The sequence below is a fragment of the Saccopteryx bilineata genome, chromosome 5 (assembly GCF_036850765.1).
Source record: "Saccopteryx bilineata isolate mSacBil1 chromosome 5, mSacBil1_pri_phased_curated, whole genome shotgun sequence".
Taxonomy (NCBI): Eukaryota; Metazoa; Chordata; class Mammalia; order Chiroptera; family Emballonuridae; genus Saccopteryx; species Saccopteryx bilineata.
In genome coordinates, this window is record NC_089494.1 from 8,390,540 (window position 1) to 8,417,872 (window position 27,333).

Genomic DNA, 27,333 nt, shown 5'->3' on the forward strand with positions numbered 1-27,333 from the left:
GATACTACTCCCCCCTCCCAGGCAGCGGTGAGCCCACAACTCCCAGAGCAAATGCTCAGTAGGTGACTCTTAGTGATGTGGTTGTTTCACTGTGACCTTCAACCCTTTCCCCGGCTTTCATTGCCCCCCTCCTTCCTCTCTCTCAAGGTGCCCACATCCCCTCCTCCACATCTCACCACTTCCTCTCATCTCCCTGTGTGACTGCCGGTCTCCTTGAATATTTCAGTTCCTGAGCTACATCCCCTAGATTTAAATCCGTTTCTTCATCTGTTATCATCGAGGATCTCTTCTGCAATGCTGGCTTTGGGCCCATAGTTGCCTGCCCTTCATAGTTTCACACTGACCTTCTCCTACAGGGGTCCTTCCAGATCACCATTACTTCCGGGTCAGCATTGTCTTAACATCTGGCTTCCTGACACACTAGGTTTCTGTTTCTTTTTCTTGGTTATTAGGCCAGAGGTCTCTGGCCATAGCTACTTCTCCAGCATTGGCCTCTGGTCAGACCCTCAGACAAACACCTTTCCCGCCTTCACCGTGCTCCTCTACAGTTCTTCCCTGATGCCCAGACTGCACTTTAGACTCAGGGCCACCTCCCTTTCTCCTTTCTTCTCAGCCGCGAGGAACTGTTTCTTATCTAGGAACAATCACCTTGTTTAAAGCTTAGTTGGGTGTGAAGGTTACCAGCTCTCCCTTTTCCATCACTTGCTTGGTGACAAATTTTCTCATGGACCGCTGAAGAGAGAGAGACAAAGAGACAATAGAAATCAGAGATGTCCAGCCTTACCGGGCGGTGGCGCAGTGGATAGAGCGTCAGACCGAGACGTGGAGGACCCAGGTTCCAGACCCTGAGGTCGCCAGCTTGAGCGCGGGCTCATTGGGTTTGAGCAAGGCTCACCAGCTTGAGTTTAAGCTCGCTGGCTTGAGCAATGGGTCACTCGGTCTGCTGTAGCCCCCCCACCCCACCCCGTCAAGGCACATATGAGAAAGCAATCAATGAACAACCAAGGTGCTGCAATGAAGATTTTATGCTTCTCATCTCTCTCTTTTCTGAACTGTCTGTTCCTATCTGTCCCTCTCTCTGTCTCCATCACACACACACACACACACACACACACACACACACACACACAAAATCAGAGATGTCCGTCACAGCCCAGGGACATCATCTCTAACTTACATGTTTAGGAATTCTCACCCCTTGGGTTACTCAGAGCTCAGTTGATGGCAATTCTCATGGTAAAGTTTCCCATCATCCCTGGGACAGAAAAGAGAACCCCCAACAAGGAGCCCGTATGTTTCCTACACAGACGGCAGCCACTCAAATCTCAGGGTAAAGGCGTCACAGAGACATCGTGAGCCTGTTCCTCGTGTCAACAAATTTCTGATGGCTAGAAAAGCATCAAACAAATAACGAAAGTTAAATGTGTATTTTGACCTGTTCAAAGGGTAAGGAAAAAACAAGAATTTCTTTGAAAAGGAACTAATACCCTATAGATGTCTATGTGTATAAAAGAAAAGCACAAGGCCCTGGCCGGTTGGCTCAGTGGTAGAGCGTCGGCCTGGCGTGCGGGGGACCCGGGTTCGATTCTCGGCCAGGGCACATAGGAGAAGTGCCCATTTGCTTCTCCACCCCCTCCCCTCCTTCCTCTCTGTCTCTCTCTTCCCCTCCCGCAGCCAAAGCTCCATTGGAGCAAAGATGGCCCGGGCGCTGGGGATGGCTCCTTGGCCTCTGCCCCAGGCGCTAGAGTGGCTCTGGTTGCGGCAGAGTGATGCCCCGGAGGGGCAGAGCATGCCCCCTGGTGGGCAGAGCCTCGCCCCCTGGTGGGCGTGCCGGGTGGATCCCGGTCGGGCACATGCAGGAGTCTGTCTGACTGTCTCTCCCCGTTTCCAGCTTCAGAAAAATACAAAAAGAAAAAAAAAGAAAGAAAAGAAAAGCACAAGAAAGTTAAGTAAATCGTTGGTCAAAAGGAAGGAATAAATTAAGTCAGGGATGATGAGCACTTCCCAAAGAAACAGCAGAGGGCACAGGAAGAACTAGAAAGACTTCCAGGGGGACCAGTTCCCAGAAACAAAGAAGGGACACTCTCTGAAGTCACAAGCAGGGAGTGAATATTGTGGCCCAGGGGGAAATCCCAAAAGGCCTGGACCAGGGACCTGGGAGGCTGCCAAAGAGGGGAGGCCGGTCAGCGCCCCAGGGCCCTGCATGGAGGTGACCCAGAAAAGTAAGAGGAAGGAAATAAACCAAGAAGCCAGGTGGGCATCTGGGAGGAGTCCAGGCAGGAGGAGACGTGGAAGGCGCGGGGTCCACTCACCCCAGGGCTGATGGCAGGTGCACCTCTGGAGCAATAAACCTGTACTTACAAACCTACAAGCCTCTAGGATCTCTTTCACGTCCAGGAAAAAAGAACTTCAACTTTCTTAGCTATAGATGTCCAAAATCTTTTTCAAATTTAGTTTTTAAGTCAATTCCCACAATCTGCTTCCCACTCTCGATAGAGAGAAATTTCATTTGTCCTTTCGCCCTTGTTCTGCAGATAAGTGGGATGCTCTCACATGCTACACCTTCCCCAGCCTCTGCACTGCTCAGTCCCCGTTACTTTTCCCCTGAGTTCTCCCTCATTATTAGGAGAACTCTGTTGATACCAAACTGTGTTGGAATAAAAATTATTCCAGACAAATTAAGGCAAAAATTTTTGAACGGATGAAATGTAACCAGGGACAACTACCCAAAAATTTTTGAAAGGACAGTTTCAACTCCAAATTCAGACTACAATTAAAAAGTATAAATTATGAATCTCAGGGAAAAAAATGATGACTCAATCCTATAGTTTTGTGTAGTATTAAACATAGTCTTTGACAGAGCAATTGGTTTTCAGATTGTTTGATTAGTGTTTTTGTTCACCATTGGAGAAAGAGCTAATACAACCATTATCCTTCTTTAAGGGTAAATTTGACCTGGGTTAACTTTCTTGCTCATTACTCTAGACACCTGAAAAGTGATCTCTCTCCTGTGTGACTAGGGCAACACTCTGTTCAGGGTAAAAAATGACCCATGACCCGTAACCTGTATGTGGACTCAGAGGGAATACATGTAAACTATCAGCCATAATGGGTCTTCCCTCAGTGCAGTGACTCTTGCAACTCAGCTGTCCCTTGTAGGGCCCTTGTAAGTTATGACTACAGAGTTGCTACATGAGACATTAACTTTTCTAGGCAGGGTGCTGCTAAGCCAGGTGGATCCTGAACTCACAGCTAAGCTGTCACTCAAGGCAGATAGTAGTCAACTTGGTGGACAGCTGTGTGGACCACAGCTAGGGGTCCCTCGGAAGAGGAGTAAGTGATGCTGCCATGGTGGGATTCGTCCTTCTAAGTAAATCTGATGTCACGGTGGCTCTGGTTGTCCCGTGAGTCTAGATGTAGAGCTAAGCAGACCTCCAGGTGGGTGTTGCGCTGTAGTCATCATACCAAAGCTTCAAGAAGGCTCATGATAGATCTGCTTTCTTGAATACAATATCCCCATTTCCTAGCACTGTGTATGACTATGGTGGATGCTCAATATATATTTGTCAAAATAATTGGCTGGGGGCCTTGGTCAGTTGGTTCAGTGGTAGAGCATCAGCCCGGTGTGTGGATGTCCTGGGTTCGATTCCTGGTCAGGGCACACAAAAGAAGTGCTCATCCTCCTCTCCACTTCTCCCCCTCTCTCTTCTCTCTCTCTCTCTCTCTTCCCCTCCTGTAGCCATGGCTCAACTGGAGCAAGTTGTTCCCAGGCGCTGAGGATGGCTTCATGGCCTCTGCCCCTAGCGCTAAGAAGAGCTCAGTTGCCAAGCAATGAAGCAATGCCCTAGATGGGCAGAGCATCATCTCATAGTGGACTTGCTGGGTGAATCCTAGTCTGGGTGCATGTGGGAGTCTGTCTTTCTGCCTCCCCTCCACTCACTGAGTTAAAAAAAAATTGGCTGTGGAAAGGAAGGCAATAAACTTATTTACCATATCTGAAGTCTTCCAAAATGTCATTTAAATCTGGGTAGCTCTTCAAGATGGTCTTGCTGAACAAAATCTTCAGAAGCGACAGGTCGAATTTCTTCTCCAGTTCTTCAAGAACATCATATACCACTTTTTGTACAGGTGTCTGATTAGTCCAAGATTTTTTAGACTCCTTAAAAATATTAAATGAAGAATATATAAATACAGATTTTTCAAGATACAGAAGAGCCCTAGAAATTGATTTTATTGTTAATATATTACCATTTCAGTTCACGGCTATTTTTTTTTCATTTGAAATTTTACAATTTCTCTATATTTGTATGACTACTGAATAAAATCAGTCAATATTTTCTCTTTAAAATAGCAATTTTTGAATCTGATTTCTTCACCCTTGTTTACATTAGATGGAAGGAGGCGCAATTATGAAGAACGAAATGGGTTCCAACTAAGTGATGTGTAGCCCTTTCAGAACTTTGTCTAATGCAGGGGTCCCCAAACTACGGCCCGCGGGCCACATGCGGCCCCCTGAGGCCATTTATCCGGCTCCTGCTGCACTTCTGGAAGGGGCACCTCTTTCATTGGTGGTCAGTGAGAGGAGCACATTGACCATCTCATTAGCCAAAAGCAGGTCCATAGTTCCCATTGAAATACTGGTCAGTTTGTTGATTTAAATTTACTTGTTCTTTATTTTAAATATTGTATTTGTTCCTGTTTTCTTTTTTTATTGTTTGTTTGTTTTTTTACTTTAAAATAAGATATGTGCAGTATGCATAGGGATTTGTTCATAGTTTTTTTTATAGTCCGGCCCTCCAACGATCTGAGGGACAGTGAACTGGCCCCTGTGTAAAAAGTTTGGGGACCCCTGGTCTAATGTTTTAGAAATCGATGTCAGTGATGAGCGGCTGTTCTGTTGACAGGACAACCTGTGCCCCTTCCCCAGGACTGACTGGCCTGTAAGGACTAAAGGAAGCCAGTTGCTAATTATTTCCCTTCCTGAGAACTGGGCCATAAAGAAAGCCTATCCATAAGGAGAGAGAAGACTGAAGGCTGACATCTCTGTATCTCCACCTACGTCTTTTGCTAAAATTAACTTAAATTCTGAGACCCCAGAAGCAGCACCAAATGAAACCTGTTAGAGAGAAAAGCAAGTTTTCCTCCCCAATGTGTGCAACAAGACATGAATTCTTAGAGAGAGAAAAGCAAGTTTTCCTTCCCAGTGTGTGAAACAAGACATGAATTCTCTCTGGTTTTTTAATGTTCTCAGATCTAAGGATTTAAATTGATGCTCATTTAAATGAAAAGCTGTGTAAATGACTTTATGAAATCAATTTATTAAATTGATTCATTCACTCATTAAAATTACTTTTAATTCCTAGAATATGCTATATTGTACATGCAATTTCTACAAGGCATTCCACAGCCTGGAACCCACCAGCTTCAGATCTTTTATCTCCAGTGTTATTCACCCCGACTTCTATGGGCACCATGGGGTCCTATTGCTTCAGTTAGGAGCAGAACTGCCTCCAATAATGCCTGATACTCTTCTTCCTTTAACCTGTTAGGAACACTGACAGCAGTACTTGAGAAGGACCCCACTCGGAGACTCTTCTGTTGCTTAGTTGTGCTCTGACATGTGATTCCAATCTCAAAACATAACTGATTTGGAGCTGGTTTACCAGACTGTGACATAATAAACCTCACTTACTTCATACAGTTCATTGGTGATGAATCCACGGTCACGAAGACTTACAAGAAAAGGAAATATTCCTGTTATTGCACCTGAAATCTCCACCTTATGTGTTATGAAGTGCTGGCGTGCAGTCTCATAGATAAGATTTTTGACTATGTCCCAGTTTTCTGCAGTCCTCCTAGGGAAAAGAAATACCATAATAATATGGTCATCAAGATTTTGAGATACTTATGGAGGCTGTAACACTTTATATGTGAAGGATAGAATGTAAAGGACCAACACATATAAAATAAATCATCCTGAGTAGACACTGATATGAATAAGAATTGATGCAATAAACAAAGATATAATAGAAGAAAGCATGGAGAAATAGAAAGACATGTATTATTGAAAAAATCCAGACTTCTCTAATGAAAGCAAATATATTTCTCTTAAACACTTCTTAAGACATTCCATGAGTCCAATAATCCCATAACACCAAAAGCAGGTAATGAAAACTATAGACCAATAGCTCTGATGAATATTTATGTAAAAATCTTTACCAAAACATTAGCAAATTGCATAAAACAATATATAAAAAAATTTTACTCATGACCAAGTGTAATTTATCTCAGATGTGTAAGGCTGGTTCATATTCCAAACCAATCAGTGTGACCCACCATATCAAGAGGCTGATGAAGAACAATGGAGTGATCATATCAACTGATGCAAAAAGTTCATTTGACAAAATCCAACACCCATTCATGTGAAGACTCCTAGCAACCTGGACATAGAAAGGAATTTCCTCAACGGGAGAAAGAACACCCATAAGAAAACTATAGCTGATATACCCACTGCTGAGAACCTGCACACTTTCTCCCTAAGATCAGGAGCAAGGCAAAGATGTCCTGTTTTACAACTCTTATTCAACATTGTACGAGAACATATACTAAAAAAAAGAAAAGGAAATTAAAACTATAGAGTTTGGGTTGGAAGAAATAAAACTGTCTTTCTTGGCAGATGACACAATTGTTTATGTAGGAAAACCTAAAGAATTCACCAAAAAATCTCCTGAAACTACTATGTAAGTAGAGCAAGGACACAAAATGCAAGGTAACATACTTTTGAACATACCAACATTGAAAAATTGGAATTCAAAATTAAACAGAACAATACTATTAACAATAATACCAATATATAAAAAAACCAAGGTTTATATTTAACAAAATATGTAAAGAATGTGTGCAGAAAATTATTCTGGAAAGAGAAGAATTTTATTTTGCCCTGGCCAGTTGGCTCAGTGGTAGAGTGTTGGCCTGGAGTGGGGAAGTCCCAGTTTCAATTCCCAGTCAGGGCACACAGGAGAACCCATCTGCTTCTCCACCCCTCCCCCTCATACTTCTCTCTTTCTCTTTTCCCCTCCCCTCCTGCAGTCATGGCTTGATTGGAGCTAGTTGGCCCCAGGCATTGAGGATGGCTCCCTGGCCTCTGCCTCAGGTGCTAAGGAAAGTTTAGTTGCTGAGCAATGGAGCAACGCTCAGATGGGCAGAGCATCCCACCCTAGTGGGTTTGCCAGGTGGATCCCAGTCCGGGCTCATGAGGAGTCTGTCTTTGCCTCCCCTTCTCTCACTAAATAAAAAAAATATAAATTAAAAAAAAAATTTAGTCTGACCTGTGGTGGTGCAGTGGGGAAAGCATCGACCTACAATGCTGAGGTTGCCAGTTTGAAACCCTAGGCTTGCCTGGTCAAGGCACATATGAGATTTTTTTTTTTCTGTATTTTTCTGAAGCTGGAAATGGGAAGAGACAGTCAGACAGACTCCCGCATACGCCCGACCAAGATCCACCCGGCACGCCCACCAGGGGCGACGCTCTGCCCACCAGGGGGCGATGCTCTGCCCCTCTGGGGCGTTGCTCTGTTGTGACCAGAGTCACTCTAGCACCTGAGGCAGAGGCCAAGGAGCCATCCCCAGCACCCGGGCCATCTTTGCTCCAGTGGAGCCTCGACTGCGGGATGGGAAGAGAGAGACAGCGAGGAAGGAGAGGGGGAAGAGTGGAGAAGCAGATGGGCGCTTCTCCTGTGTGCCCTGGCCGGGAATTGAACCCGAGACTTCTGCACACCAGGCCGATGCTCTACCACTGAGCCAACCGGCCAGGGCCACATATGAGATTTGATGCTCCCTGCTCCTCCCTCCTTCTCTCTCCCTCTCCCTCTTTCCTCAGTAAAATAAATAAGTAAATAAAAATAATTATTTCAATATAAGGCTTCAAAGTATATTAACAAACAAAGTGGAGCTGAGTGGCAAAGAAAAATTTGAGTTAAATGATTTGTTTTAAATAATCTAAAAACTTGGACAACATGTTTTCAAACTCAAAACTAACAATTATGAAAATAGAGATTGAAACTTAATTTAAGAAACTGAAAATAACCCTGGTTGATTAACATTATGCCCTTTAATGTCTTTTAAAACAATAAAAATTAAAATAAAAAGAAAGCATAGCTTGCATTTTTAGACAGGTAAAACAAGGAAAACAATAAGGAGTATAAAAGTTGAAACAGGAAAAAAAGTATAAAAAATATATTATATGAGACACGAATTATACATAAAACAGTGTTGATATTGGAAGGCACAGCGCCAAAAATGGAATCCAACAAGAGGCACAGGGAGACAAAGTGCCAAGAAAGCTGTTAATCAAAGACACGCAAGTTCAGGTATGCAAATGAGAACAACAACAAAGAAGTGATGCTGGTATTCATGTAATAGAAAAGTTCAATAAACAAATAATGGGACAAATATTTTATGGATATTAAAAATCATTCCTTCTAGTTTTTTTTTCTTTAATATGATGAAAGGAGATAGTGAGACAGATTCCAGCATGTGCCCCGACCAGAATCCATTTGGCAATGCCTGTCTGGGACCAATGCTTGAATCAACTGAGCTATTTTAAGCACCTGAGGCTGACACACTTGGACCAACTGAGTGATCCTCAGCTCCAGATGCCAATACTCAAAATAACCAAACCACTGGCTGTGGGAAGGGAAGAGAGAGAAAAGAGGGAGAGGAAGGAAAAAGAAGAAGATAGTCACTTCTCATGTATGCCCTGACCAGGGATCGAACCCAGGGTGTCCATACACTGGGCTGACACTCTATCCACTGAGCCAATCTGCCAGGTCTCCCTCTAGGTTTTGACTATTCAAATAAGCAAAAATTCACATGGAGGCTCTGGAGAAATTAGCAAGAAGGATGTATTATTTAATTTTGTGTTCCTAAAACAGAAAACAATATTTTCAATACTTTTAGAATGTATATCGATACATCATAATGTTGGACACAAAAAAAATCTCAGAAAGTTAAAATTAGCAGAAGTTAATCAGGCTGCACATGGAAAAAAAAACTATACGCCTATAGATTTTATGAAACAAAACAGAAAGCACTCTGTTGGGTAAAAGAGAAAATGGATCTTTTAGTTACAGACTATTTTGATAAAGAAACAGAAAAAGAGAAGTAGTGGAAGGAGATTGGTTAAATCTTAGGAAGATGGTTAAGTATTAGAAAAATGCTTAAATATTAGGAAATCTTATAATGTAATTTATCACAACAATAAAAAGCAGAAAAAGTATTTCATTGTATCCATAAATTATTTAAATAGAAAATTTGGAAACACCTAGCAGCTATTTTTAGAAAAACTATATGAAATAAGTGGAAGTTGACACAATATGAAGTCACCTAAATTAGTAAACACTGAGGTAAACATTGAAATGATGAGGCCATTCAAACAAAAACAAGTAATGCTTCCCTTTACTACAATTTACATCTGTATGTTTTAACTAATGCAATGGGATAAGAAATTGAATTTATATAAATACTAAAATAAGATACAATGTTATATGACATATGAATATATATGGAGAAATGATAGACACCTCACTAAATTCCCTAAGAACAAGAAAAAGAATTTGCTAAGAAGCACGAATTTTAAAAAAGTAAGAGCTCACAAGTCCTTAAAACTTAACAATTTTATTTGCAACAATATATACTGAAAAGAAATAACATGTTTTCTTTGAATATATGTACCCTGATTTATTGATGTCACCCCATTAAAATAAAAATTTATTTATAAAAAAAAGAAATAAAATAACAGTTAATTCACAATAGTAAATACACATGCATTGATTTATAAACAACTAAAAGTTATGAACCTATGAAAGAAACTAAAATGTCTTATTGAAGAAAATTAGATAAGATCTAAATAAATGCAGATATACAGAAGGGTGCCTCCAATCAGAAAAACATCGCAATTTTTTTTTTTTTTTCTGAAGCTGGAAACGGGGAGAGACAGTCAGACAGACTCCCGCATGCGCCCGACTGGGATACACCCGTGGTGGGCGACGCTCTGCCCACCAGGGAGCGATGCTCTGCCCCTCCGGGGCGTCGCTCTGCCGCGACCAGAGCCACTCTAGAGCCTGGGGCAGAGGCCAAGGAGCCATCCCCAGCGCCCGGGACATCTTTGCTCCAATGGAGCCTTGGCTGCGGGAGGGGAAGAGAGAGACAGAGAGGAAGGAGGGGAGGGGGTGGAGAAGCAAATGGGCGCTTCTCCTATGTGCCCTGGCCGGGAATCGAACCCGGGTCCCCCGCACGCCAGGCCGACGCTCTACCACTGAGCCAACTGGCCAGGGCCACATCGCAATTTTTAAATGTGAATCGTTCTGAAATTATTGTAAAAGTGTGATGCACTCGATATGTAATCTCATTGAATATAGATAAACTAATTTAAAACTATATGTAACAGGAAAACTATCTGATTCAAGCAAAGAAAGGTATAAAAGAGAAAGTAGAGGACGACCAAATAGGTTGAAATGTTAAAAAATATAGTAAGATTTTAAAAGAATGTAGAAAAATATTTTCAGCACACATGTCTGAAGGTTAATATATCTGATATACAAAGACTTAAGCCAATTGATAAACTATGACATATAACCCTGAAAATAATGGACCTGAACAGTCACTTAGAGAAAAGAGAATTAATGCAGTAATTTTCCAGTAAATACATTTACATATACAAACTAACACATCAGTGAGAAACCATATCTCAGCCATTAGACTGGCAAACGCAGTTTCGTGAGTGACGGACAACATGGCGCGGGAAAAGGTTGGGAGAAGCAGAGGCTCATGGCTGGTGTGAGCGGGAATTGCTACAGCTGGTGCTGTGTCAAAGCGGAAACGGTCACACTGTTTGAAAATATGTAGGAGGAAGTCTTTGTGAACTGGGGTTAGACAAAAAGCTAGTTATAACACCAAAAGCTTGATCCATAAGAGAAACAATCTGATAAATGAGAATAAAAAACATTTAATCTTTTTGTGCTTCAAAAGACACCGTTTAGAAAATGGAAAGACTACTCAGAGAGCAGAGAACGAGAATCTGAGCTGGATCAAGTGGTTCTGCTGGGAGCAAGGGACAGAGATAAGCTTGTAAAGGAATGCAGGGCTGGGGTGAGGGGCTCCAACACAGTCACTTCCCCTCGGGACGCACAGTAAATTAAAGCCTTTCAGGCCAGGAGGCTAAAGAAACCATATCAAGAGTCTCTGAAAAGCAGAGCAGAGCTACCTGAGAGCTCCCCATTCAGAAATGACAATGACAATTATGATGAAACCAGAGACATAAAAAAAGAGAAGGAGTTGGAAGCTGTGAGGTGACTCTGTCCTACGAAAGTGTAAGTCCGTTCTGGACAAGGCTAGAAGAAACTAACAGAATCAACATTTTAAAAAAACTAGTAATAACAAAAAGCCATAAGCACTACAAAAAATTAAATAATTACCATAAGAAAAAAGGTCTGAGACAACGATTAAGAACAGAAACTAAAAAGCTAAAGAGATTTATTAGGGCTTCAAGCAGTGAGGGCAAAAGTTGCACCAGTGGAAGAATATTTATGCTGCCAAATTTAAGAACACCTGTGTGAAGATATCCAAAAACACCAAAAACTTCCCCTGATGTAATAAAAGGTAGAATTGAATCTGCCACCTTCAGAACAGAATGACTGTGTTTAAAGACAGTGCACATGAATTTCACCGGTAGCTTTTTTCTGCATCACTTCTATTAGTAATAACAAGGGTGTCTCTGTGTTACAAAATCAATACTGAAATAAGTTTTTACTCTATATCTGAAAGCTTTAATAACATAGAAATCGCCATAAAAAGGTTAAAAGACAGGGAAGTCTATGTATAAAGTTCAGACTATGCGGATTCTCTCCATAAAGAAAGGACAATGACCTCATCTGACTACATTGATCAAAAAATATACCGGCAATTGACAGAAGAGGTGATTTAAGTGACCAATAGACACAAAAGCTGCTCAACCTCCCTCCCCTGTAATTAGAGGATGCAAATGAACAGGGGGCATCCCTTCATCCAGCCCCTTTGGGAGGTTTGGGCATGGGGCTCTGGCTCACCAGCTGGTGGTAGGAGGGTGTGATGGATTCGCCTCTAGGAAGGCAGTTCGGTGGGCTCTCCAGACAAGTACGCATCAGTACCCTTTGCCTCCACAATTTGAACTTCTGGGTTTTGACATGAGACAGATATTGGGACATATACAAAACCATAAAAAAATATATAACTCACTGCAGTTTGTTGGTATTAGTGAACAATTGAAAACCACATAAATAGCTCTTTAAATAAAAAAAATAACTTAAAAAATATGGTCTATTGATTCCACGGAGTAGTATGCAACTACTAAAAAAGAATGAGGTTCATCAATGAGTTCATTAATGTGAAAAAGCTTTTAATAATTTTTTTCTTTTTTTTTTTTTTTTGTATTTCTCTGAAGCTGGAAACGGGGAGAGACAGTCAGACAGACTCCCGCATGTGCCCCACCGGGATCCACCCGGCACGCCCACCGGGGGACTACGCTCTGCCCACCAGGGGGCGATGCTCTGCCCCTCCGAGGCTTTGCTCTGCCGCAACCAGAGCCACTTTAGCGCCTGGGGCAGAGGTCAAGGAGCCATCCCCAGCGCCCGGGCCATCTTTGCTCCAATGGAGCCTCGGCTGTGGGAGGGGAAGAGAGAGACAGAGAGGAAGGAGAGGGGGAGGGGTGGAGAAGCAGATGGGCGCCTCTCCTGTGTGCCCTGGCCGGGAATCGAACCCAGGACTTCTTCACGCCAGGCCGACGCTCTACCACTGAGCCAACCGGCCAGGGCCAATCTTTTAATAATTTTAATATGATATTAATATTTTTAAAATGTATATTCCAGAATGGCATATACAATATAATCTAATTAAAAAACAAGACACAAATTGTGTATTTAGAAACACAATTTATATGTTTAAACACGGAGAGATATAAAATGTTATGCCGACAATACTCAACAGGACCTTGGTTAGAAGCTGTAGGGGTGGAGGGTGGTGAGCAGAAAATTTCCCTCTATATACATCCAGGTCATTTGAAATTTAATGACTAAGATTGGATAATATATTTTTTCTATTAAAAAAATCAAACAATTAAACATATTAGTAATGTTACTTCTTACCCATTATTAGGGGAAAAAGATAGGATTTCTAGTCTTTTCCTTTTCCAGAACAGAAAATCACCGCACACAAGAAAACACTCAGCCTGCACTAGTTTTTGGTGTCTTGGTCCCTCCCCTTCCTTTCACTCCCTTAGGTCAAGATCCCTGGAGGAGGAGCCCAGACATGCTCCACCCCCCTCCCCATCACCACCACAGGTGGGAATAAGCTCAGGGCTGATGGTCCCCAGGTCAGCCGTGAGACCAGGCACCCAGTGTTTGAAAATTGGTGATATGTTTACCCTGAATTTTTTATTTTCTAATGAACTCTTTTCAAAACAGCCTAGGTGAAGGCAGAGGAGGCCTGCGGGAAACGAGAGAGTTCAGAGGTCATGAGAAAGTAACAAATCCCTTTTCTCGAAGCCTCAGAAAGGACAGCTGAGTCCAGACAGGACCTCCCGCTGAGCAGTGGTTGTAACACAGGAGTCCTGTGGGTTGTGGCAGCTGCACTCACACCAGCAGCTGTTCCTCTGTAGGTTAAAGCTCTGATTTCCTCATTACATATCCCTGCATTTCAGTACAGTGCAGCTGAGTGTTCTTGTAAAGCAGGACTGAGGTCAAGGTTGAGACCAGTGTCTAGTGACAGACAGAAGCAGCAGCCCAGCCAGAGAGAAAGTTAAAGGGAGGAAGACAAAGACTGACCTGGTGCTGAGGTCGCTGCCTCCACTGGCCATCGTCCTGCCTGTCCCTCCGGTGTCCCCAGACTGAGACCAGTGTGGCTGTCCAGCCCTGAGCAGGAAGTGTGTAAAGGACTTACTCACGGAGGTCTCCACCCAAATGGGGAAACAAGAAGTGAAAGTAACTGAGTGCTGTCGGACACTGTCTCCCTTTTCCTGCAGCCCCACGGTGGTGCTCAGCCATCCGGACTGTGGCAGCAGGAATGGGGGCCAGGGAGGGACGGGAAGGGTCTGGAAAGCCAGAGGAGGAGGACCCTCAGCAAGAAGCAGGACCAGCCACCAGAAGTCCCCTTATTTGTGCAGAGATATGAAAAACATCTGTGATTCTGGCTGTACTCAGATTCCCTGACTTTCTAAGAGGATGCAGAGTAAGACAGTTAGGTCTCCGTGTCCAGAAACAGGGCTGGGGGAGCGACATTCCCCAGTGTCATGGCTTCCACCTGTTCCCCTGAGTCCGACTTCCTCAGGCTGTAATTGGGGTTCTCACCCAGGTACAGTGAAGATACAGGGGAAGGCTCCCCCCTCTCTTCACCTCTGTTCTTTCTTTCCCCCAAAGGGGCAGACTTCCATCTGGGCAGATTCCACACCCTGAAGAGGACACCATGCAGGGGGCAGGGCCGCAGTGTGCCCAGTGCTGCACACGGGGTCTCCCCAGCCCCCTCACTGGGGGTAGAGAAACTAGTAAGCTGAGCCTGTGCTGGGCACAGCTGTCCTGTACTCCTGGTCTCCACGGTTCACGGGACCCGGACAGGGTCTGACACAGACGACACCAGTCTTTTCTAGTGTCCCCTCTCTCTCCTCTATCCTTGGACAGCAAGAAGACTAGCCCATCATTATGCCGGGTGTTGGCATTAATGTGCCAGCTTTTCCTGGGTCTGCTGAGAGTCACTAAGAACAGCATGTGAATTAGAGTCCCAGAGCAAGTCCGCAGGGGCCGGCTTCCCGGGTGGGCACTCTCACATTGGGGCTGCCCTGGCCTGAAGGAAGGACACGTCCTGATGGGGTTAGAGGGAGCTGGGGACATGGCATCCTGTGAAAAGCAGTGTCCCTGAGGGGTCAGGAGTCCCCTGTAGACAAAGCACAGTTTCCTTGAACCAGGGAACAACGTCAAACCCATGCACGTTAGGAACCAGACTGGTCCATCTCAGAAGCAGGCTGAAGCCCTAACAGTGCTGCTGGACTGAGGACTGAGGTGTCACGTGTTGCACATGATGCACCAAGGGGAGGGGCTTCCTCAGCGTCACCAGGAGCAGCTGCCCTTCAGGCCCCAGTAGCGGGCTGTCTCCACGTGGGACACCCTGTGGCCTGGGTGTGTGTGTGTGTGTGTGTGTGGTGAATGGGAGCAGCCTGAGGCCTTGTGGCTAAGCCCGATTCAGGGGTTCAGAGTTGGGAATCCTTTTGGCACGTGTCTAAACAATATCCCCAGATCCTGCTTTTACCGGGAAGAAAGCTAGGATTTTCATCCCATCTGTCTCCCCTTCTGCTTGTCAGTTGCTTTAGGACTCATGTCAGGCTACTTGGGGCGTTTATACACAGAACTGAGGTTCTTCTCTGTGACTTCCTCCTGCGATTCCCCCTTTATCCCCAGAGAGCGTGGATGCCCCGCCTTCTTCCTGGGCTCTGCTGACCAGCAAATAAAATGAACTCGCTGCCCGTGGCTGCTCTGAGCCAGTGATAGTGAATGATAGAATCAATCGGAATCCGGAAGACCGTGTAACAGGCTTTATTGAAAGGAAACCTGCCGGGCTGTCTCGTAAGGGAGAGCAGCCCTAACAGGTAGGGTTAAATAGGGGATTTGAGGGTCGGAGGAAAAATGTATATTTCAGTAATTTATGTAAGATTAACTGTAAATAAGCTAGGGGACTTTCCACACCTGGGTTAGTCACCCAGATGCCCAGGGGGTAGTGACCTGGAACATCCAGTTTGTCAGTGTCCCTTCATCCACTTAAGGGAGGAGGGGGTCCTGGCCCTCGCAGCACCCCCTATCAGTAAACAGGAAACATCTCATGCTGGCTGCTTGTGAGGTCTGATTTACCTCCAGAATCCCCCGGCTTTCTTCCCTCTCTGGAAGTCTCGGTTGTTTTTCTCTGAACTTGGCCCAGTGTTCTGGCTGGTTTCTGCAAGCAGCCTGTTGGATAGGAGCGCATCCTGCAGCTCAGAAGCAGAATCCCCAACCCCCACTTGTAAGCAGCAGACCAGCCCCGCCCACTCCCAGGCCCAGCCGGGCTTTCAGAGACCCCAGTGGTTCCAGTGCCCCTGAGCGCCCACCCACCAAGGAAGAGAGAGGCTACTGTGCATGACTCAGTCACACTTTTGTTAGGAGATACACTCCGACTATATACACTTTGTGCTCACGGGACCACAAACACCTACTTAAAATGACTTCTTTCATAAACAAAATAAGAGAACAAGTAATATGTATAAAGAAAAGATATGGTTTATTCTAGAATTTTACAAACCATCTATACATGAGACATATAAGTTGTTCCTGAAAAGCTTAAGAATATAAAATGGTTTCTTTTTATTTATGTATTTGTTTTTTATTTGATGTTTTTGGCTAAGACAGGAGATAGAGTTATATGGTTGTTGCATTTGGGTTTTGTTTCAAGGACTTACTGACACATCAGCCTCTTTCCAAGGGATTGGGGACACTTCCTTCCCTCTGCCTCTTTTTTCTTTCTTGTGCTTAACTCTTTATTGTGCTAATGAAAGAAAGAGCACCCAACTGTGTACAATTGAGAGTTCAGGTCATGTTATTATAATGTTCATTACATTTCCTTTATTTTAGCTTGGTAACAGCCTTTAGCATTCTTTTTTTTTTTTCTTTCTTTCTTTTTTCTGAAGCTGGAAACGGGGAGAGACAGTCAGACAGACTCCCGCATGCGCCCGACCGGGATCCACCCGGCACGCCCACCAGGGGCGACGCTCTGCCCACCAGGGGGCGATGCTCTGCCCCTCCGGGGCGTCGCTTTGCCGCGACCAGAGCCACTCTAGCGCCTGGGGCAGAGGCCAAGGAGCCATCCCCAGCACCCGGGCCATCTTTGCTCCAATGGAGCCTTGGCTGTGGGAGGGGAAGAGAGAGACAGAGAGGAAGGAGGGGGTGGGGGGTGGAGAAGCAAATGGGCGCTTCTCCTATGTGCCCTGGCCGGGAATCGAACCTGGGTCCCCCGCACGCCAGGCCGACGCTCTACTGCTGAGCCAACCGGCCAGGGCCCCTTTAGCATTTCTTATAAGGCAGTTCTAGTGGTGATGATCTCTGTCAGCTTCCATTTGATTGGATAAGTCTGTTTCTTCTTTAATTCTAAAGGACAGCTTTGCTACGTACTAATCTTCATTAACAGTTCTTTCCTTTCAATATTTTCAGTATATCATTCACTCTTTTTCGACCTGCAAAGTGTTTGTTGAACAATTTGCTAATAGTCTTATGAGGGCTCAGTTGTATATGACAAGTCAGTTTTCTCTTGCTGTTTTCAAAACTTTTTGTCTTTAAATTTTGAAAATTTAATTATAAAGAGTGTCAGTATAGTCCTTTTCAGGTTCAACCTATTGGGGTCTTTGGCCTTTACAAATATGGATATCCATTTCTTTCCCTAAATTTGGGAGTTGTTCAATCATTATTGCATTAATTAGACTTTATGTCCTTTTTTTTTCCCCCGCCCTCTTGGAGTCCCACAATGCATATATGTTTTCCTTTATAATGTCTCCTAAGTTCTATAGGCATTCTTCACTCCTTAATCGCCTTTTGGTCCTCTGACTGGATAATTTCAAATAACCTATCTTTAGCTCTCTGATTCTTTCTTCTGCTTAAATGTGTCTGCTGTTGAAGCCCTCTATTGAATCTTTCAGTGCAGTCTTTGTCTTCTTTAGAATGTCTGTTTGTCTATTTGATAGTTTCTTTTTCTATGTTGAACTTCTTCTTTTTTTTTTTTTTTAAATTGAATTTATTACAGTGACATTAGATAATAAAATTTTACGGGTTTCAAGTGTACATTTCTACAACACGTCATCTATACACTGTATTGTGTGTTCACCCTCCCCAAGTCAAGTCTCCTGCCATCAATATTTATGCTCCATATACCCTCCTCCACCTCTACCCCCAGTCATCACCACACTGTTGTCTATGTCCATTCTCTTCTTTCCCCCTTTTTGCTCAATCCCTCCACCCCCTCTTACTTAGTCCCCCCCTACCCAACAGCTGTCAGCCCGCTCTCTATGAGTCTGTCTCTATTTTGCTTATTTAGTTCATTTTGTTTATTAGAGTCCACATACAGTGAAATCATATGGTACTTGTCTTTCTCTAACTGGTTTATTTCAGTTAACATAATGCTCTCCAGGTCCATCCATTCAGTTGCAAAAGGTAAGATTTCCTTCTTTTTTATGGCCAAGTAGTATTCCATTGTGTAAATGTACCACAGCCTTTTTTTTTTTTTTAATAAATTTTTATTAATGGTAATGGGATGACATTAATAAATCAGGGTACATATATTCAAAGAAAACATGTCTAGGTTATTTTGTCATCAAATTATGTTGCAAACCCCTCGCCCAAAGTCAGATTGTCCTCCGTCACCCTCTATCTAGTTCTCTGTGCCCCTCCCCCTCCCCCTAACTCTCTCCCTCCCTCCCTCCCATGTCCTCCCTCCCCCCCCCCCACCCTTGGTAACCACCACACTCTTGTCCATGTCTCTTAGTCTCATTTTTATGTATGTTGAACTTCTAATTTTGTTCACGTATTAGCTCCTTGTTTAATTTAGTTGTCTGTGGGTTCTTGTTTTATTTCCTGAATAGCAAACACTTTCTTGAAATTCTGCTCAAATCTCACCTCCAGTCTACCTTTCATTAAGCCCACGTCATTGCTCTGAAAAAGAAAATGACAAAATAATGACACTTTTTAGTATTATTAGACACCCTGCAATTGAGAATGATCAGAAATCTTGTCTAAAACACCTAAATTACCTTAACCAGGGTAAGCTAAAAACTCAAAGGGCTAAGAGTAATTTCTGTGTCCTAAGGGCAGGATTATTTACTATTAATTAGACAAAAATAGAAAATCATTACCATGCTTAAGTACTCTTACTCAATGGGCTTGGGTGGTTTACTTCAGTGATAACTAGGAAAGTAATGTAAGGTCTTTATAACTATCAAATATGACAAATATCTAAGTACAATCAGTGAACTTCCTTTCTTGTTGTCACCTCTATTTTTCTCTGGTGGCTCCTGTTAACTACATCAGTGTTTTTCACCCATCTGTCTGTGGACCGACGCTAGTCCACCAGAAATGTTCTGCTGATCCACAAAAGAGTTGACTACTCTGATGTTGTGTGAAGATTATAGACCCAATGATCTTAGCGGGACTCGCTTATGCTCAGAGTGACTGCCACTTATCAGCCTGTATCATCGATAACAACACTACTGAGGTTGTCTTAGATATCTTTGGAACTTGGAGCCTCTTTCTAGTAACCTTTTGCATGGTGCAGAGCATTTACAAATCATGCACAATAGACAAAAGGCATCAGGAAAAACTTAGGTCATATTCAATGCATCATACTTGTGAAGTTCGAAAATCAAGCACCAAAGCTTGTCCCCTGTTGCACTGTTTGTTATGCATAGTAAAATAAAACTTTATTCACTGCATGCTTCCATTTCCAACTGGCTAGGTCACCGGTTCCCAAGTGTCAAGAGGTTGAAAACCACTGAATTATATGGTTTACTTACACGCAAAGGAACCCAGAGTTGGGGATTTCTGAGCCGTTTCATTGAGAATGTTTGGGGAGAGATAAGAAGCACAATATGACTTGAGGATGCAATTCTCCTCTCCCTTTGTTTGGAGCAGGGAGGACGTGCGTGTCCCCCATGGCTACCTGTTGCCTTTGAGGAGAGGAGTGAGCTCTCAGGGGGCTGAAGCTGTGGTTGTTAGGGACACCTAAGTGACTCACTGTTTCACTCTATTGAAAGCCACTCACTTTTAGATCCCTTGCTTGGATAAGCTTGTGATAGGATGAGATAAACTGTTAAGTTTCCCTATACCACAAACTGAGGGCAGAATCACTCCATGGAAAGAAAACGAAATGGAAGCAAGGAGAGCCCCTTACGTTAGCAGGGGCCCCGTTGTGCTGAAAGACGCCGCGCAGCTCCCTCACAAACCCCTCCACTTGGGGGTAACGCCGCTCATTCAGCTTCTTCCTGATTGCTTTCAACATCATAAGAGCCTCCACGCGTCGAACGGTGGCTACTTGCTGATGAGAAAAATATATGATATTGAGAAAATTCCTGATGCAGTACAAGGTATGCCTTCAGTGGATTCCTATACAATCCAGCAGAAATACAAGATAAGGACAGCAGCAGCCTGGGCTCTGCCTCCCACGGATTTCAGAGATCACAAATCTCACAAGAGCCCGTGTCAAGGTCAGGCGACTTGTAATCATGGTTTGTTATTGTTACTCACATTCTTCTTAGGGAAGTTTTCGTCGAAATGGCAACAGACTTTCAAGAAGAGGAACTTGCATTTCTGCAAGAGAAGGAGAATTTGAATGAAAAGCAGCTTAGACAGAATGATTCCGTATGCATCCTGGGCAGAAGTATGGCGACACTGGTTTTCCAGAAGTTTCCTCAAACAAGTGTGGCTCTAAGAAACAGATATGTAATGGCGGAGTTGTTTGTTCTCTGCACACGAGTCTCAGTGCGGCGTCAGCAGGGTTGAGACCTGGGCGGAAGGGGAGGCATCCTTTGGCACCGTGCCCCTCACCCTGTGACTGTTTGACTTCTCACATGTCAATGGGAAAGAAAAAGGCTTGGGTTCAAATCCAACTCACCAGCTCCTCCTCAGGCCCCATGGGCCTCGCCAGGACCTCAGACTCCCTGTGGCACTGCTGACTTCCTGCAGACAGCATTATCTGGCAGAAGGTGCAACTCCACGGGCTGCTGAGAGAGTGGGCACAAGTGAGCAAGGCACATCCCCAGAAGAGCCACCGTTGCTACAGCTGCCACTGTCCTTTCAGGAATGGCCCATGGGCACAGCTTGAGAACTAAGGGAACACTGGGTGGAGTCTCCAAGGGCCCCATGTTGGGTCTAGCCAATGACCCTCATCCCATCAAGGGGAGCAGCAGGGGGTGAGTGAGTGGAGGGCAGCTTCAGGGTGAGGGGTAGGATCTCCTTTCCCCGTTGGAACTTCTGGGAGCCCCAGAGGGCCCTGCCCACCTGGCCTGAGGGTCAGAGACTGGGTTTTAACCCCTGGGGTCCTGCAGCCTCAACCAGCTGAGAACATGACAAAAAAATCCAGGTTTCCTGCGTTTCCCAAATAAGCAGAGAACATAAATCCCTGGGTTTCCACTCCTGTGAACAGGAGTCCATGCTAGAAAGCTCTATAAAGAGCAGTGGCAGTATGTAGGCAAAGGACCCAGCCACTGGCCTCAGCCTCCCAGAGGAGAGAGGAGGGTATTGTTTAATACCCTCTTGCTACAAGTGTCTTTAAACTTGTAAACTGGGGTCATATTGCTGGACCCCCACCTCCCTCCATCCCAGTTATTTCCCATCAGGACACACGCAGCAGCTCTGCAGGGGAGGGGGGTATGGAAATGGCAGGAGGAAGGGTCCTTGAAAGGAGAGAGGGGCTGCATCTCACAAACCTCTTTTTTTCCACAGAAGGGAGGTGACAGCCCTTATGAAAGGATCTTGAACAAGTATCACAGCGGAAGAGCGTCCCTCTGCTTCGGCAGATCTCACATGTGTTTGACTTCCTCAACTAGAAAATAAAACTGTCCCCAGTAAGGACCCAGAAGGCCTCCACTACGAGAATCTGAAATGCATAGCATTTTGTGAACCTGGAAAACACTGATGTGCTTCTGAGTGCAGACTTCAGAAGAATTCTTTGTCTACAGTAAAGTTTAGGAGGAGACACCCATGTGTCAGACCACAAACCAAGAAACTCTAACACAGAAAAACTAGCAACAAAACAAGACGAGTTTTATAGACATTTTAAAGGTAAATCATTTTATTACCTTGCAGATAAAACAAGGTCCTGTAATAAAGCATCAAATCCATTTGCCTACCCTGCAATGACCCAAATGACTCATGGAAAGGTTGTATATTGAGAAGTTAATACAGTGGAATAAACTTCTAAGAAAACACTGCATCCTCTAGTCGTGGCTGTCGGCTCCCCATGAGTTCAAGGACTGGAAGGAAGTCCTGGACTGTGGATTCTGTGCCTGGAGGGTCCCTGGACCGGTGACAGTGACTTTGGGGTGGAATGACCATGGGCACAGATGACCAGGTGGTGCCAGGGAGGATGGCGCTCTGTGGCTCTGGGAGCTGGGGAAGATGCCCCGTGACTCAGCTCACCGTGTAGGGTGGGGTGGCACCATCTCTGAATGGTCAGGGAGTGTGGCCATTGCTGTGTTCTATAATCAGACTGGAGAGGGACTTCCTAATCAACTGAAAGTGAATTTCTTACCAATCGTAATGTGAGGCCTTGAACCAGATTTAATTCATTTGAAGAAGATAAAATTTGATGGTATTTCCATCCAAATGTTGTGGTGTAACTCCTGAATATTGAACCCAACAAAATTTATAGAGAAGACGCAAAGATACATCGTATTCCATACAAGCACACGTGTGAACAAAAAGAACTGGCCTGAGACTGAGCCCTTTGTCAGTCAAGAAAGTGCGGTCTAAGGGCCAATGTTAAAGCTCAGTATTACGTGCTGCTTTGACATTGGTAAAATAAGGAGAGCCTTGAACGACCTATCTGCACGTTCCCCTCCCCACTCTGCTCCCCTGGATAAGGTCCCTCAGCTAAATCATGCTCCTTGTCACAGGACCATGTGTAATCTGGATGATCTGTGATATCGTATTTGAGTTCCTAGTCAGTCATGGAATTATTCAAAGAAACCAACCACAATGTCACACAGAGACCAGAGGCCACCCAACCCTCCACAGCCCCTGGTTGTTCATCTGTCCCTGAGGGCCACCCTGTAAGGCTACATGGCCGCCCTGCCCTCCTTCCTCGGTCTGGGAGTGTATGTGACTAATAAACACCTGTCAGTTCACCTGTCCGGTGAGAGATGCCATTACTTGCCATCCAAAACTCTCCAGTGGACATCCCTCCCTCATCAATGGTGATAGAAACAGAAAACCAGTCACTGAGGGCATGTTAAGTCATACAACAGAGAACTGCAGCTGGGAAAACTGTGTGAACCATTCTCTAAAGAGCACCCAAGCCAGTGGATGAAATGTCTCAAGGGCTGACAGTTCAAAAGACCTTGAACGTCAGATAATGTAAAGGCCTGGACCGCACATTCCCGGTGGAAGGTGAAGTCCCGCTGACCAGCTACGTGTAGCCTGTTGTGCAAGTGCTGTATGGCCATTTCTACCTGAAGTGTAAGAGGATGGCACTTCTCACCTTCCCCTCCTGCTCAGGGTCTCATTCATACCCAGTCTTGAACAAGCCATCTCGTGGTCCTGAGTCTATACTGCCCATTGTGTATTTGTTTGTAGTATCCACAGCCTTCTTCCACTGAGGGAGAAATCACTTCCATAGATGGAAAGGAAGTTGCACAGCCCTGCAGTGGAGCCAAGGGCTGGCATCAAACGAACTATTTTTCCAGGTCAGCCTATTATTTAAGATGCATCCATCTCCCAAGAGTTCCAACCTTACAGAACTATCTGCTTGAAAATAAGCCCATAATTTCCAATTGAGAAAGAATTCTGTGTTTCTAAGTATATCCTTTATTGGATAATGGAAGAGGATGTAAATAATATAATCAAAATCTGGGATTGAGTTGAGGATGACCTTGTGACCTTATTAAGAAAATTTTTTATGTATTCCATAGTCATGTTTACTTTATATGTGACACCCTTATAACATCTGCCTCTATAAGTAAAACCCTTCTATGAAGCTGTTTGGATAGCTCCTTATCTCCATCTCAAATGGTTGACCATGCACAGATGACCCTGCATACAACATAACGTTCAGTGACCATATCTGAAGGCACATGCCATAAATAAAATGAAGGCAGGGAAGAGCAGAAGGGAACACTAAATAATAATCACACAGTTGAGAAACCATAAAAAATGCACCGTACATATAAAGTCATTTGCGTGAGAAGAACTCAAGTACAGAAGTGATCACCTTTTTCTTCCCGTTATTTTTGCTTGGAGGTTTAGGTAGATATTCACGCTGAAAGAGAAAAGATCCAAATACATGGTTAGCCTGTGTTTCTGGTTTGTGAGTCTGGCATTCCAACCTCTTCCCAAATATTTCTTCTTGGATGTCCTAGACCAAGGTGTCTTAATGAGACATGAGCTTCCTCTCCTCCCCCGTATTTATTCTGAATTTGTCGTTGGAACCCAGAAAAATCATCTTCAGAACCTTCTCTCTTGCTCTTATACTTTTCCCCTAAGTTTTTTTTTTTTGCATTTTTCTGAAGCTGGAAACAGGGAGAGACAGTCAGACAGACTCCCGCATGCGCCCGACCGGGATCCACCCGGCACGCCCACCAGGGGCGACGCTCTGCCCACCAGGGGGCGATGCTCTGCCCATCCTGGGCGTTGCCATGTTGCGACCAGAGCCACTCTAGCGCCTGGGGCAGAGGCCACAGAGCCATCCCCAGCGCCCGGGCCATCTTTGCTCCAATGGAGCCTTGGCTGCGGGAGGGGACGAGAGAGACAGAGAGGAAAGCGCGGCGGAGGGGTGGAGAAGCAAATGGGCGCTTCTCCTGTGTGCCCTGGCCGGGAATCGAACCCGGGTCCTCCGCACGCTAGGCCGACGCTCTACCGCTGAGCCAACCGGCCAGGGCTCCCCTAAGTTTTAAGAGGTTTTCCTTCACCATCTATTTAACACCCCTCACCTCCTTTCCATTCCCAACAGGGCCACTCAGACTTGAGTCCTCACAGCAGGACCATTCGCTCAACACACACGTATCCCACACCTACAGGTGTCAGACACTCTGGACAATGCTGAGCCCACAAACACGGACAAACCCCTGGGGAGTCTAGAGACACAAGGGGAATGCAGGAAGGGTAAGAATAAAACAGTGAGAGAAGGGCCTTAATAGAGGGTTCAAGGGGCCCAGGGATGGGTGACCGGGGCAGGTCAGTCAGGGAACATTCAGAGAGGGGTGACATCTGAGCTGAGCATGGCAGGCTGACTATAGGCTTGTTAGGCTGAGAGACAGTAATTTCAAAGGCCCATGTTGTCTGTGATACTGTTTTAAATACATCATTTCATGGCTCAGGAGCTGTCTATATTTATGAGTTTAAACTCCTCAGCTTGACATTAAATCTCTCCACAAAATACTTGATAGACTATTCCATATCCCACACCACCATCCACCTCAACCCACGGAGTGGTCTGGTTTTCAAGCCATTCTTTCTCTGGAGTGTTGACTGTGGACTGTCTCTCTCAGTGCCTAGAGTCCTCTGCAAGCACCGCGTCGGAATGACCTTCCCCTCCAGCTCCTGCGCCTGCGCCCACAGAGCCCCTGGGACAGAGCGGGAGCTGCCTGTGCTGAGCTGTGAGGGTGGGCACCTCTCCCGGGGGAAGGACAACGTCAGGGGCCTCCAGGCCCTGGTCATAATGCAGCCTATATTCGGTGAGCTCACAGTGACCTTATCTTTGAGTACAACCGGGAAAGTCACATCTCCGCCCCCATCACTCACGTACATCCATCATCCATTTCAGGGTTTTCTTGCCATAGCGTATACTCAGCTTCCAATTACTTGATTTTTCACGGCCTCCTTTAATTTCAAATTCCCTCGGGGTGAACCAGTTTCCATCATCGCTTTTTATACACTTCACTGTGGCTCCTGTAAGACAGGGGTAAGGTGATCCTGAAACCTCTTCGTCCTCAGAGCTCAGTTGTTGGCCTCCCAGCACATTGGCTCTGAGCCCACCCAATTTGAGTTCACGATCAATAGCAGGAGTGTCTGGCCTCCCCTCTCCAACTTAAGAACCCCCAAACCCAGCCTGTAAGTCCCCTCCAAGGAGAGTCCCTGCATTGTGCATACATTTCTTTGACCTCTATGCAACAACAAAAAAAGTGATCATTAGCATCAAAATCAACACTAGAAATGTATTCCAAAATCACCCTTAGGAAAAGCAATCGATTCTGAACAGGGAGAGGACTTGCATATGCTATTAAATTCTGGAGATAGAGAACAAGGCAGACTCTCTGATGGCCCGGGGGGGGGGGGGGTACTCGGGAGGGGGGGCAGAGCCTCAAACTGGACTGACATCTCAGGTGGGGGCCCCCCCGCAGCTCAGCAAGCACCACGGGAGACCTGTGCCTTCTGCTGCAAACATATTTCAGCCACTGTACTGGCACTCGTGAGCAGGGGTCTTTCCATTCCTGAAATCACGGCTAGCTGACATTTAAATAACTGTGAAATATTACTCAGTGGAAAAATTTAATTTATACATAAAAGGCAGTCATAGCCATGTGCGTCCTTAGGGAGATGAAAATCAAAACCGCAGTGAGATCCTACACATTACCTGTGCCACTGTGGCCATAATGAAAAAGACAATAACAAGTGTTGGTGAGAATGCAGAGAAACTGGTGACTGGAAATTTTGCTGGTGGGAATATGAAACTGATGCAATACTGTGAAAAACAGTTTGGTTGTTTCCTCAATAAATTCAATATAGAATTATCATATAACCCAGCAATTCTACCCCTGGGTATATAAGCAAAAAAACTGAAAAAAAATATGTTTACATAAAAACTACATGAATGTAGTAACATTATTCATACTAGCCAAAGAGAGGGAAAACTCCATCTTCGGGAGGGAAGAATAAAATATGGCATATCCGTCCCATGGAACTGTTAGGTTTTGGTTCAGGGCTCCTTTAATTCCAGAGCCCCTTTACAACTCAAATTCCTCTCACCCAACTTCCCACTAGGGCTCAAAACAGAACATTCTCATCTCACATTGTGAGGTTGTAGTTAATTTGTTTGCTATTCTCTCTCTTAATGGTTTCCTGGCCTTTACTTTGAAATGTAGCAAAAAGTTTACCTTGCAGGAATATCAGGGAAAGCTTACATTGGGGACGGACCTGAAAATTAGTGGAGTTGAATCACAATAGTTCTTTGTGAAAGTCTAGCCACAGGCCCAAAAGTGACCGGTCCCAGCTGTTCATGGGAGATTCCTGACCTCTTGGTTGTCTTCAGGATTTACCAAGGACACCAGAAAGGACCATGCTGATTAAGCTTGTGCTACAGCAGAAAGAACATGTGTTTCTGCAGCTGAATCCCCTTCTTCCTGCTCAGCATCAAGTCAGTGACCAAGGCCACAAACCCCAATATGCTAATCTGAGTATGTCCAGGTGCAGGCAACCCCATGCCAGCAAACGCCTGCAGCAACTTCTATCTCTAACGCTCCCTTCAGCAGCTCAGGGCTGACACCCTTTGCTGGTCTCAGCCCGCTTGCACCCAGGCTCTTTTAAAATAAAT

General features: G+C 44.8%; 1 protein-coding gene across 1 annotated transcript in view; it reads right to left on the reverse strand.

Moving 5' to 3' along the window:
- LOC136306421 (uncharacterized) overlaps positions 1–27,333 on the reverse strand; it is an 87,584-nt gene that overhangs the window by 28,350 nt on the left and 31,901 nt on the right. Inside the window, exons 13-24 of the mRNA XM_066233013.1 lie at positions 25,549–25,691; positions 24,016–24,063; positions 21,515–21,630; positions 20,701–20,809; positions 20,334–20,396; positions 19,981–20,124; positions 18,711–18,746; positions 15,927–16,019; positions 13,857–14,080; positions 5,693–5,855; positions 3,991–4,159; positions 649–732 (exon numbers count right to left, since the gene is read on the reverse strand). Of these exons, the coding sequence (XP_066089110.1) occupies positions 649–732; positions 3,991–4,159; positions 5,693–5,855; positions 13,857–14,080; positions 15,927–16,019; positions 18,711–18,746; positions 19,981–20,124; positions 20,334–20,396; positions 20,701–20,809; positions 21,515–21,630; positions 24,016–24,063; positions 25,549–25,691 (1,392 nt within the window). The remainder of the gene's footprint in view (positions 1–648; positions 733–3,990; positions 4,160–5,692; positions 5,856–13,856; positions 14,081–15,926; positions 16,020–18,710; positions 18,747–19,980; positions 20,125–20,333; positions 20,397–20,700; positions 20,810–21,514; positions 21,631–24,015; positions 24,064–25,548; positions 25,692–27,333) is intronic.